Source organism: Lactuca serriola, chromosome 5 (assembly GCF_051521515.1).
Source record: "Lactuca serriola cultivar US96UC23 chromosome 5, Lser_US96UC23_V15, whole genome shotgun sequence".
Taxonomy (NCBI): Eukaryota; Viridiplantae; Streptophyta; class Magnoliopsida; order Asterales; family Asteraceae; genus Lactuca; species Lactuca serriola.
Window position 1 is genome coordinate 141,239,865 of NC_136412.1, and position 14,562 is coordinate 141,254,426.

The 14,562-nt window shown below is 34.0% G+C and overlaps 1 protein-coding gene across 1 annotated transcript; it reads right to left on the bottom strand.

The window, feature by feature from the left end:
• Positions 1-1,467: 1,467 nt before the first annotated feature.
• Positions 1,468-3,776, bottom strand: LOC145053038 (uncharacterized). Its single transcript, XM_079000991.1, has 2 exons — positions 3,429-3,776; positions 1,468-2,080 (listed from the first exon to the last, which is right to left on the bottom strand). The coding sequence occupies exons 1-2, from the start codon at positions 3,594-3,596 to the stop codon at positions 1,556-1,558; spliced, it is 693 nt and encodes a 230-aa protein (XP_078857117.1). The 5' UTR covers positions 3,597-3,776; the 3' UTR covers positions 1,468-1,555.
• Between the last annotated feature and the right edge of the window lie 10,786 nt (positions 3,777-14,562).

The following is a 14,562-nucleotide window of genomic DNA, read 5'->3' on the forward strand; positions in this document are numbered from 1 at the left end:
CATCCAACTCGCTGAGTTCCTACCCAACTTCATCTGACTCGACGAGCTGATCATCCCACTCGTCGAGTTCCTCCTCATCTTCATGCTACTCGCCGAGTCCATTCAGATCTTTATACATGCAGAGGACTTTTGAGTCATGCATGGACTCCAAACCGTAGATCTACCCTTCTCAAGCCTATTCCTCACGTAAAGTTGCAAACTTGACGTGTAGAGAAGGAGATCTAGGCAAAATACACCATAAACTAGGGTTTAAGGCAAGGAGGCTCCATAATCAACTCAAGGGGTGAAACTTTATGCTTCTCAAGACCATAATATGCTTGGATATGAAGTAGCAACTCCAGATCCGGCTTCTAACTCAAATGGATGACTATCCATGGCTTAAAAAGCCCCAAATCTCATAACCAAAGAAGATCTAAAGGAAAGAAACGACTTATTACCTTCAATAACTCAGAAAGGTTCCACAAACTCCAGATCTAAGGCCAATCCTTGAGACTTCAATGATTTCCCTCTTTCTTCTTCCTTCAATTCACCCAAAAATGACCCAAAAATGACTTGGAAGCTTGAATGCACAACAATGGGGGCTTAGGGTTCGTTTTCTGTATGAGGGAGGCTCTAAGGAACCCTAATGGAGAGAATAAGGAGTTTAAATAGCGCCCAAAGTCCCAGATTTAGGGTTTTCCTCGAACAGACCTGACTCGCCGAGTCTCCTTGGCCGACTCGCCGAGTCGGTCACTTACTCCTCGACCCGGATCCCGCTTGGACTCGCCGAGTTCTTCGTTGGACTCGCCGAGTCCCCCCCCCCTTAAAGTTAGGGTTTTCTTTCCTTTCTTGGCCTTTAAAACTTTGGGTGTTACAAAGGCCAAGTAATCTTACATTTGTAATCACTTCATCCTTCAAAGCAATATAACATTAGACATTTTCTATAGGTATCTACAAGTGCTCCAAACCTCTTATGGTCCCTGTTTTTAGGCTTACTCGACCCTTGAGCTAGATTATCGATTGTCGCATAGGTCCAAAATTTGACCTTGTTAAACTATGGTAATGTATGATAGAACATTTAATGTGTCACAGCTCCGTATGATCTTCTGTAGAGAAAGAGCTGGTAAACACTATTATCCTATAAAAGAGTTAATATTTAGATTGTAGCATATACTTTTCTAAATAAAGATGTTAACCATTTTTCCAAGCTACCTAGGGCTAAAAGTATTTTTCACCGAAAAGGTATAAATTGGATTATACTATTACCCATGTCGATCCTTTCTAGTCGGGTATAAATACCCATGCATGTTTGTGTATTCAAGCATAATCTTCATTGAGTACTTTGCATTGTGTGTGTTTATTGCTTAGTATAACATAGATAGAGTAATTCTTGTAGTGTAATGATTTATTTCATAGACGAGGTCAAGTTTAATTATCATCTTTTGTGATGATTCTTCCATACAAATGTTATAATTGCAAATCCATCCATAAGAAATGAAACTATACGCATATAGTTAGTTTCATAAATAATATCAATAAATTATGCCAACAAAATTACAATTTAGGAGACCACAGGTTAAACCTCATTTGCTATCTCACCATTCCTTCCTTTCTTCGAATCTCCAAACAATATGTCAAGGTTATATAGCATAGGCACCATGCTCAACGAACATAAGAACACAAGCACAGGACCAAAAATCCAAAGCACAATCGGGATCGCTGAATAAAAAATCCTATTTCCAGCTGCATTTAGAGTGAAACTCTTCTCTAAAAGCTCCGACACATACGTAGAAGTCACAATTGTTGAATCTTGTGGGCAGTTGATCAAATAGTTCACTTGGCTAATGAATCTAATTGATAGAGAATGACACATGAAAGAGAAGAGAAAGAGAACCAGCAGCGTTACGTACTTCAATGCCACCATGAATTCTCCATGTGCCCCATATATAGTGTCATTAAGTGGCTTTTTGACACTATAAGTACTGCTGATAACTGCTGCTAAGCCGGAGCACAGTAGTATTGACGTGGTGGCCATTAGGGTTGATCCCATGATTGTGTTTCTGATTGTTTGAACAGCTAAGATGTTTTTCTTGTCATTATCCTACAAAACATAAGACTGAAGGTTCAGAAGCTTGATAATATACGTACATGTATATTGATCATATTTCATGTCATAACATTAAGAAAGTAATTGTTTCTTATGAGAAAACGTTAGTTTCATATTTTCCTCATAAACCATTGAGTAAAACATATTTGTGTCATTAATTCTATAAGCTAAAAGTTATATCCTAAACCGAAATTTAAGACAATTTAAAATAAAAGGTAGTATTTGGTCAAAGGGCAACCAATTGGCTAAAATTTTGCACAACGGTGCAAAATAATATATTCGCACAAATAAAGCAAAAGTTAGTCAAATCTACTTGCTACGACTATATTTTTTTATCTTTTTGAGAAAGAAACATTTAATAAAATGAAAATAAAATAATAATATAATACGTAATTGTAGTGATATCCCATTCAGAACACAAAATATGTACATGCATGCAGCAGTCACAAAGAATAGATTTAGGAAAAATAATAATTTATTATTGGTGCTCATTATGAATATAATAAAATCATAAATTCACAAATTTGGCTTTACATGAACAAACACAGTTTCGTGTGCTATTTTTTTGGCACTCTCAACATTCCACTTGAAGTTGCTGCCGTATCTGTCTTTTTCAACTTCCTACCAAGATTAGCACCCAGGACCTTTTTTTTTTGGGTGAATTTACTAGTTTGCAGGTCTTTTCTAAGAAGTAAAAAGCAATTTAATCATCTATTACGAATATCTATACAAAAAAAGAGAAATATAAAAAAGTCTATTAGTATATATGCTCGAATCATCTGTTGTTTCATTTTAAAAACAGTGAAACACTAGATCTCTAATCTACTCTTAATTTAAATTATTGTTACAGAAGAGACAGGAATCCTCAACCAAAATCGTTGAGGGGATTATGTCAACACAGTCATCAGGTGTTTAATAGTTGAAATAAGCAGAAATATAAAGATTATACCCGATTAAGTTGAATCTAGTTGCCCGATCTTAATTGTTTAGAATGCAGTGAACGTTAATTATATTATGTCATAATTTTATTTTGACATTTTATATAAATATATTCAGCAAATGACTTTTAAATAGTCATAATATGCGACGATATAATCCTTTTCTTCACTTCCAAAACCTATGACACGCACACATTAAGATAATTTAGAAGTAAGTTAAACCTGCACTGCAGTGTGTTATTGCCATAAGTGATATCAGCCAGGTGAAAAAAGATTGAAATCAACATATTGGTTTAACCTTTTTATCGTATGTTGATTCATTAACATTAATTTATAAACAAAAGTGAAATATACGTGTCGTAAAATCTAAGATCAACACAAATTTACTGTGGGTACAAACATACCTTCATAATGGTGGATACCCATAAGCGGCGTCCATGAGCATTTACACCAATAACAGTTGAAAGTGGTCGATTTCGAACATTATGCCATAACCAAAGGTGATAACCGATAGTTATCAGAAACGATAAGGGTACCAACACAAGATCAAGATAACACTTTCTAAATTCCATTTATATTCTCAGAAAGCTCTCTCTAATTTTGTAGCTCTGAATATCACAACTTATATATGTAGGGTATTATCATGTATGGGTGTTTATATAGGGTCAGGAAAGGATGAATGCCTAAGAAGGATGTTGGTAGCAACTTTAATTTGCACTAACTAAGAGCATCTACTGCGGACTTCTTTTATTTAGGGTCAGAATATTGTCAGGCTAATGCATGCTGTATTAACACCAAATAGAGGTTTACTTTTCATAAACGTATATTAGTTATCAAAAAACATTTTACATGTGATTACCACTAGACTCCTTAAATAGTAATTATTTTATTAAAGTTTGAAGTTTATGAGATTAAAAAAATTGACCAACTTTATTTTATAGTGTTCTATAGGAAGTGATTACCACTAGACTCCTTAAATAGTAATTACTTTATTAATTAATTAATCTTGATATGTTGATTAGGTTTGTATATAGTATATTGGTCATTCTTATATATTTGAGTTTAGGTTTTACTATCCGCTATTAAATATTACTTTAAAAAGTATGTTTCTTAAAATAAAATTTCTAAAATTATCTTTTAATGTGCTAATCATAATAACATTTATCAAATAAAACTGAGTTAGAATACGTTATTATAATTTAAGGATGATATATGCTTTTTTTTTTCTTTTTAATGATGGTTTGGTAATTGGTGCACTAGTAGGACAGCATGCTATAACACACAATGAATTCGGATTCGATCCCTCCCCGAAAAGATAATAACAATTTCCTTAGCAACCCAGTTAAACGAAGTAATTTCCAATGTCCATTTTCGTCCATCTTGCAAAGCTAGAGATTCTCCGAGTAAGGGTGATTCCATGCATCACTCCATGCGTGAATATTAAAGTATTGAAGATGCAAACAAATAAATAGAGATTAAGGAATCCAAGAGACGAGCATCTGTTCTTTTTTTTTTCTTTTTTTTTTTTTCTTTTTTGTTGTGTGTATCAACTGTTTCTATTTTATTCTTGGTATTTATTTGCTGGTTAATGATATTATAACAGATTCCTGCCTAATTTTCAAAAAAGAGAATAGTGTGACATTCCATTGGGTATCGTATCCATTTTCATATGAGATTCTACTTTATTTTTATTCTGTTCATGTTCTAGTTGGAACTTTGTTAATATTAAGGAAAGTTGCACAATGTAGCCAAATTAAACATTAGCTTCCCTTACAAAGCTTTACTCACTTAACATATCAAAAAACGGAATGAGCTTGTGTTGTGATTGTGTGCTCCCTACAACAATCTACCACTATGCGACGATATGTATTAACCCCATGTCTTCGGCACAAAGCAGTCGGCATAGTCTCGTCGCCATAGGTGGAAAAACTTATCGGGATAGAATCCCAATATACCCACATGTCGTCGGCATTGGTCCGTTGGGAATGATTTGCGTAAAAATTAGATTAATTACTTATTGGGACGACGGCACGACGCCACAAGAAAAATGACAATTAACGGCGACAAAAATCGCAGCTAAAAGTATGATTAGTCGCCGGTAAAAGTAAAAGCTGCGACAACTTGCCGCTAACGAGTCGCCGTTGCGGCCCTGTCGTTATTGATCAAATGTCACCGCTTACATCAGTTATCGTCGCTAATAAGTTTGTTGCCGATAATACCTGTTATCGCTATCGCTGTTACTACCTCGTTGCCGGTAATAATCGTACGTCGTCCGTAATAATCATTTTCATTTTTTAAATCAGCCATTTTCGGGTGAAGAATAACAGATACGTAACTACATTGATCACCGAAAACATGAAAAGATTAGATGTAGAAAAAAATTACGTAACAACATTCATCATTTTCCATACAAATACGAAAGTGTTATTATTACATATAAATACCAAAATAAACAACAAAACTATTATAAAGTTATGTCATAACAAGTCTAACAAAGCACAAAATAATCCGACGAACCATCATCTTAGCTCCCCTCATTTTCTACTTATCATCACTTGGTGGTTTACCGAAATGAAAAAACTCATGAAGTTCCTACCTACATGACGAGTCGTTGAGCATTGCATACATGCCGATCTTCTAACTACATAATAAATAACAACATACATATAGACTTATAAGTTCAACTATCAACATAAACAAAAACTACCAAAGTAAATTGCTATTTTTTGCACTTTAATACAAGAAATACCAAAAGTATACTTTATTTTTTGCACTTGAGACATAAAAACAATTACTAAATCAACAGGCATTTATTGATGCCAAAGTACATTTCTATTTTTATATTAGGGACAAAAAAAACAAAGGACATTGCTATTTCTTGCATTTGGGACATCAACACAGTTACCAAATCAACATGCATTTATTGATACCAAAGTACATTGTTATTTCTTGCACTTGGAACATAAATGCAATTACCAAATGAACATGCATTTAGTAATTATTATTATTATTATTATTATTATTATTATTATTATTATTATCATATATATATATATATATACACACACACACACACACACACACATATATATATATATATATATATATATATATATATATATATATATGACTTTAAAATTAAGTAGTCTTGTTTTACCTGCGATGGTCGTGACTGTGCAGTCGGTGAGATGACAGAAGGTTATCGGTCGATGCCTCTGATATGGCCACGCCGAGAACCTAATACTTTCTCGAAACAAGCTCTTTCTTCAGCGGGTGTTATATATCTTTCTTCATTTAACCCTTGCTTTTGTTCTAAGAAGTTGTGCACTAACTAATTATGTGTTTTCCAAAAATAATTAACAACTAAGTATAAATAAACACATACTAATATGATAAAATTATAATTAATTACTTATGTATTGCTTCTCGGCTATATCACTAACAAGTACACCCATCACAAGTATACCCATCTTATCGGTATGAGCAACATGGAACATTTCAACTCTCTTCATGTTCTATTTAACATTAAAAATTATATTATATTATATTATATTATATTATATTATATTATATATATATATATATATATATATATATATATATATATATCATTTTTTTACCTATTTATAGAAATTACTATTATACGAGCTTGACCCCCACAATTTGCGTACTTTTGCAACTGACTTTTTTGTTTCTTTCCGAAACTATTAGGTGTTCATATGTTTGGAAGTACTCAACTACATGCTTTCCTCCAATTATCAATATCTTTATCATCCGTTAAAAAAATGCTCTTTTGTGTCAGGTTTATGATCTCTAAAATGTTTTGATAAAGCCATATAAAACCCTTTAACAACCTAGCACTCTTTAGATCCAAGGAAACCCGATGCAAATCAAACTCTGTCTACGAAAAGAAAAGAAAAAGTTATCTAAGTAAAAATTAGTCATAATTAAGCATATAAAATACTCTTATATAAATAATTTACCCTTATATGTTGTTTTATTGTATCCTGTAAAGTCGGGGAAACTTTTTTCCAACTTCTTCTATAACAGGGACTATCTGCCAAATTATTTTCCCAATCTCACATGCAAACATGTCTTTTGGTTCTACTATAAGATCAAATGTAATATCCCTACCATAGTCCAAGTCTATTGGTTTGTCCTTATTATTTAAAAGCGCCTTTTCAAGCTTAATATTTTAGGCTTTTCTTCATACTCTCCTCGATGGATCAACCACAAATATAATTAAACATTATTAGAAATGCTATTTTATAATAACTGAATAATAATAGATAATAAAAATTCATAATAAGACTTCCCATCCTGCTCATGTTGACCTGGATCTTTACCACCTGGGTATGGTGGATCCTCGACTCTATCGCCCCCATGTCCACGACTCATAACAATAACCATGGTGTATAGAAACAAGGTCCAAATCAAAGCCATTACGTGAAAATTTATAAGATATATAGATGCAATTTCTATTAGAAATACACATCACATAGGAATAAACATTTCTATTAAAACTAGGAATCCAAATAAAATTTCTATTACATAGACACATTAAATAAGAATTATTCTAATCAGAATCTTCCTCATATATTTCAGTGTCTTCTTTAGTATCGTAATCAGAACCATTCTCATCTTAATTAGTCCCGTAATTAGAAACATTATTGACTCTATCGGTTGGCAGGGGAACTTTAATTGCACTCTCTACCTCATCATCATCGACTTTAGGAATGTTTTGAAAGTACAATGACGAAATCGATAAAAGGTGAAGCATTAGATGAAGAGATATTTGAACTACGTTGGTATTGTCAACATTTTTTCCCAAGCCATTATCAACATTTTGGACAGAGCCATTATAAAAAAGTTAGACACGATCGTCATTCGATGGTAGATCCGAAATACTTCGATGATTAATATGATCGACGACATTCTGATGGTTATTATTTTGGTTTGTTTGAGAAGGCTCTCAGATAGAGAACACTTGTGCAGAAATAGTACAGTTGAATAATAACTCTTGGTCAAGTATCAAACCACTTGTGCAGAAATAGTACAGTTGAATAATAATGTGCATATCGCGACATTATAATCTATTTTAACTAGGCATAATATTTCTCGCCTTTTTCACCCACCTCTGGAACCCAAGAGTTTTTTCTTGTCCGTTGTACGTTACAAGGATGTACCATAAACCTAACATCATTGACTATGCAATGGTGTAAGTATAACCATTCATTTCCAAACCATTTCAAGAGCCGACAATTCTTTGTGGAATTCTAGAGAGTTTTTTATTTTCATTTGATAAACCTAGCAAATATAAAGTAATATGTATTAAGTATTCTTAGCTTGATGAAACAAATATCTTTGTTAAATTGCATTACCTTTTCACAAAACTAGTTAGGAAATTCGATCTTTTCATCACTTTGGGGATGTTCAGATTTTAATTTCCTACTATAACGTCCAATTTCAAGATGTTTCTTATTTTGAGATTGTGGAGTGTAATTCAATCATGTAATGGCCTTGGTCTTCAAAGTAATAGAGTTTAGACCCTATCGGATATTAATAATATTGGTTAAGTGATTAAAGCCCTCGAATTGTGCTTTGAAACAAAAGTGTAAAATGGGAAAAGTAACATTTTGGGTTTTTTTTGCATGGATTATGGATTTATTTTGACATATATTAAGTCAAATTAATTAGATATGGTTATGGGGGTTTTCAATACATTCGCTTTCATATAAAGATCACCAAGAACAGACTTGAAATGAAGAAGTTTTGACTGTTTGAAGCTAGAGTGGAATTGGGTAAAAACTCGTCACCACGAGGTGGTAAGCAGGTTGGCACGAGGTGGATTCCACCACGATGTAGCAAGTAGGTTGCCATGAGGCGGTCAATGTGCAACACAAGCCCATGAGTTTTAGTGTTTTCAACGTATTTAAAGGTAAAGAATCATGATTTAGGGTATTTTCTTAGACTCCACATCTAGAACTCCTTGGGAGCAACCCTAGCCTCCCTCTTCAAGATTTAAGCTCCTCCCCTCCCATATCTCCTCTTTTGGATGTTTTTGGTGGTATTTTAATGAAGCTTAAAGGTCAAGAAGGTTTTTTTGGTTGAAAGGATTGGTGTTTCAAGTTTGGATCCATCAAAGTCACTCTATTACTGGAATATTGTGAGTATAAAGTTTATATCTTGCTCTTTAGTTCTTTAGATATCATCATTTCTGGTTTTTGGCACTTTTGGTCCATTTTATGAGTGATCATAGAGCTGAGTGGACTCCAACATCTTTTGATCAGTTTGAAATACTTCTTGGATCTCGGTTTGGCTTTAGGAAGCTTGGGTTGGTTTTCTGTTGTTGAGGTAGCTATTTAGCGTCTGTTGAGTAGCTTAGGTGTGTCTTCTCTTATACTATGTATTATGCTAGTCGTATTTATGACTCTTAAATGGAGGAGCAATATTTGGCCGCTAGCATTTGTATGAAAGACTAGCGTTTGGCCCCTAGAATTTCAATGAAATCCTAGGATTTGGCCCATGGAAATGGTATGAAAGACCAAGGTCTGACCCCTGACACTTGTACAAGCAAAGACCGAGATTTGGCCCATGGCAGGATATGATTATAAAACTATGATTTGGCCTATAGCATTCACCTTGGGTTGAAATAGACCAGTTGTATAATGCCCCAAAATCATGGATAAAGTTTTCATTTTTAATTTCATCGACGACCAACAAGTATTCAAAATAACCCCAAACAAGTATGTCAATATGAGAACAATTATCAGAGTATAAATCCAAATCATAAACATAAGACGACTGAACACGGGTAGATGTGTTGCGATCATGTCGGGCCCTTTCCTTTCGATCTAGAAGTACCTAAAACCATAAATATAATTGTATGCACTGGGCTTAGCGAGCTTCCCCAAAAAACCACACACAATAAACATATACATATAACAGCACGTGGTTGCGTTAGGTCCGTATCAACCCCCAGGTCTATATCAATCAATATGAGAAAAAAGTTGTGTCGGGTCCATATCAACCCCTAAGTCCATAATAACTCTGAGCCTATATATATATAGGAATGAGTTCTATGGAAAACAAATAACTAGGGCAACATCTACCGGAACCAATAATCAAATGACACGTGTCCATTTATTTCTTCACAAGTAATCTATTGTGGAAGTTATTGTGAAAGTGATGTGTTGTCATGTTCCCTATATATATATATATATATATATATATATATATATATATATGTCATGCAATCATATCATACATAGTCATATAACCATAAACATCTAACACATAAAAATTATTGGATTGGCATTGGTGCCTTCCACCCATTGGTGTGGTAAGAAGACTCACCTCCACACGAAGATAATTGAACCAGACACTCGAGTTGCTGCTAGTACAGCTCCTCACAATAATCATATCCTAAAAATAACCCTAATTAATAATCAAGATTTTTAACCAAAATAAATGGTCCAACTATTCCTTTATCTAGATAAGGACAAAATAGGTCATTTCTCATCATAGTATATCCTTTCTGTTTCTCATAATACTAAGTTCTTTTTGTTTCTCATAATAGTATGTTTGTATTGACTCATGAATGAACTGACTCTTGGATGTTTCATTGTACTAGAAATAGTGAGTAGTAATTCCCTAAACTATACCTATTATAGTTTACTAGTATGTTGTTTGAATGACTGAGTATGTTTGTACACCTTTGCTACTCAAAGGTGCTGAATTGATGTAAGAACTGTGACAACCGTCACTTTCTAGTCAAGTCAAATTCAAAGAAAGTGAACAAGTCAAACCGGTCAACTCGACTAGTGCTAATATGTTAGGGATTACTTTTTGTTTACTAATATATAACTCTAAATCTTAATGCAAAGTAACACTTGAAAGTTTCAAATGTTCAAAATTCTAAACCCTAATAAGATTGAGGGAAGTAACAACTCTATAAAACACTATTACGTGCCTTTCGGGGGTGTGTAAGACTCAAAATAGGATGTAACTAAGTCTACAGTCTTTGATCTACAAAGAAAAACATTAATAAAGGTCCCCGACAAAGCCTCTCTCAATCTCTCCCAAATCTCTCCAAGTATGTGAAATATCTCCCAAATCTCTCCAAGTATGTGAAATCTCTCCCAAATCTCTCAAATTATGTGAAATCTCTCCAACGATGTGAAATCTCTCCCAAATCTCTCTAAGTATGTGAAATCTCTCTCAAATCTCTCTAAGTATGTGAAATCTCTCCCAAATCTCTCCAAGTATGTGAAATCTCTCCCAAATCTCACCAAGTATGTGAAATCTCTCCCAAATCTCTCCAAGTATGTGAAATCTCTCCAAATATGTGAATCTCTCCAAAATCTCTCCAAGTATGTGAAATCTCTCCCAAATCGCTCCAAGTAAGTGAAATTTCTCTCAAATCTCTCCAAGTATGTGAAATCTCTCACAAATCTGTCCAAGTATGTGAAATCTCTCTCAAATCTCTCTAGGTGCCTTCTTCAGTCGAAAACAGCCCAAAACCAAAGGAGAGAACCCTCTTGGTCCGGAACCATCTTAGTCCGGAACCGGACAATTTCGCATCTCGGCTTCGGAACTCCTTCCCTCCGGAAAGTGGCTCCGGAATGCCCCTCAGCTTCAGACTCCCCAATTCGGAATCATGAAAGAGCTTCGGAATATCCACTTTTGGCTCCGGAACCCTTGCAGGTTTGCTTCCTTCTCCTGATTTTCGACCATTTTTGCGTTTTAAGCTCGTTTTTCATGATTTTTGCGTGGGATTTTCACCCAAACTTATATTTTGACATATAAGACCATATATATATATATATATATATATATATATATGTATATATATATATATATATATATATATATATATATATATATATATATATATATATATTCATAATTTAATCACATTTTTGGGGAAATCTCAACTTAAGAACAATATCTAGTGGGTGAGATATTGAGATAGAGTGTTGCTCTTTCCATGAAGTATGACTCAAGTTAACCCCCATACCCACATAGGACAACCCTCAGTCACTATTCATCCATACCTAGTCAACTATTTGTCCTCTCACACCTCTTCTCCAGCTGGTATCTTGATCAAAAGTTTGAAACCCCATCTCCTCTTCCACTTTACAAACTCTCTCACCAAGAAACAAACACCTCTCTCTCATTTCCTTCTCAAGGAACTCGAGACTCCAAGGCTGCCTTTGAGCTTTTCAGCCTCATTCAGTAAGTATTCTCATCCTATATTGAACATTATTCACTCCTTCACTCAGATTATGAATCTCTCATAACAAAGGTCGCCATAATTGTTCTTAGATCTTCAACTCTCCAAGCTCCTACCAAGTGTTCTTGACTGGGAAACCCTTTCTCTTCAGCATTTATCTAAAGAAAACACTCAAGGTGAGTTCATACCCCTACATTTTCATGTTTTCTTCAAGTTTTAGGGGGGGGGGGGGAATACAAGTTAACACACCCTAATATAACTCAAACTCATACATCATCTTTTCACAGAAAAGTTGAGTCCTATTCATGGACTGTTTTGACCATCTTAAACTTAATATCTTTCAAAAATGTTTCATATGCAAGTATTTCAGATTTATACCTTTAAAATGACTACTTCCATACCTCCATATGAATTTTCCACAATTTATGGTGATTTTTACAAAATTGCCTATCATTTCAGAAATGAATCCATACCAATCTGTGAATATGAACATTTTCACACAAGTTAGAGACTTCTAAAAATCATAATAAAATTTGTGAACAAACTAGACACATTTTCAAAACGCTAATAGTTTACGGATTTGGGTTTTGACTTCGTATGATTTACTATGATTTTTCTAAAACAGTGCAGAAATGTTAAAAACTAGTTCACAGCTTACAACTTTCACAACACTTTGTAACATGTTGAGCAAACTGTTTGTCATTGTTGACTTCATATTTTACATATGTTTTCTGTTAAGTTACAATTAAATAACATAAGGTACTCTCTATATGGTAAGATTCCTTTAGCATTATAAACATACAAGATGGAACATAAGAAGCATAGTTATGCATTACTAGACATACTACACGTGAACTCGTTATCGTCAATTGTGAGACACGTCTTCATTGTACTCTTAGAGTACGGGTTAAAATTCATGTAAGTTATAACCAGAGTCTCTTGTAGGGAGAGCATGATAATTGTGTATAGATCTATATTGGGATTAGCACCCCGCACCTTGCTGCTAGCTATAGCGGGACCTGCAGGCCTACGGGTGACATATGTCATAACAAATTCTAAACATCTGAAAAATGTTGTAGCAGGTCATCTAGTCACAGTATGGTTATAGCGACTCACATAGGGATTTAACAACACTTCAAGCTTACGGGAAATTCTATCTTAAATACTTTGTTAAAATTTCGAAACACATATACACTCGGTCTTGGGATTTAAGACTAAATAACATTTATTAAGGAAAATAAGGGATTTTTCTTTGGTATATAGTACATTTGCAAACAAAGGATTTAAAACTCTTCATCCAAAAGCTTATGAACTCACAAAATTAATTGTTGACACTTTTTCGGAATTACTTGTATTCTCCGGAAATCAGTGAAACGGGAAATCTATAGCTTTTGAGGATGGGACGTTAAATCGTCAAACATTTCATTTTTGGTCATCATTGTGTAATTGAATTTGAAACATGTAATCTCATACTATGGTGTAAAATTTTCAATTATATTTATGATGGTTGTGTTTACTTTGAGCATTATTATACAGTTGTTATGATACTATACATGAAGTCCTCCACCCCTGGATGTTTCCGCCATCCTTGGTCTGGGGGTGTGACAAGAACTTTTATATCTATACATATATACATAATATATAACTAAGACTCAAATGACACTCGGAAAAATAACCGGATACCCTAAGTCCACAACCAAACAAGGAACAAGAAATAAAGTGAGTTATCAGTCCTAAGCCCTTTCAACCTTACTTATATAACTACAGCTATATAGACATGATTTTGACTATATATAAGTTTAAAAGAGTTTGATAAAGAGTTTAATATCTAAAAGAGTTTTAACCATTTGAATAGTAACAGATGACTTGATGTTAGTTTATAAAATGTTTTGAAGAGTTTGGTTGATAAAACAGTTGAAGTATATGAAAATCCACTAGCTTGTTTGATAGCTATTAATCACATATGATTGACATAATAACTATAACGCTTCTACTTATATTCCCCCTATAAAAGTATTTAAAATCTTTTAAAAGATAAGTTAACGGGTATGAACTCACCTGCAGTGAGTAGATCGAATGTAAGTTCGGAAAAGGATGTTGAGTGCTAAGTGAAATCTCGGGCACAAGCAGATCCTAATATGCATATAATGACACATATGTGTATATAATTATTGTATACACAACTAATCATGCAAGGAAACCACCTTAGGGACTAGGAAACACTTATATGGAAGTGTTACAACCACAAAGGATTGCAACTAAGGGGTTTACGGGCACACTAAGGTGTGTACGGCCAAAAGTTT

Excerpts from the sequence above, each read along its gene's own strand:
- LOC145053038 (XM_079000991.1), bottom strand. The coding sequence starts at position 3,596 with ATGGAATTTAGAAAGTGTTATCTTGATCTTGTGTTGGTACCCTTATCG. Across the intron at positions 2,081-3,428 it reads GGGTATCCACCATTATGAAG|GATAATGACAAGAAAAACAT; the intron begins GTATGTTTGTAC and ends TATGTTTTGTAG.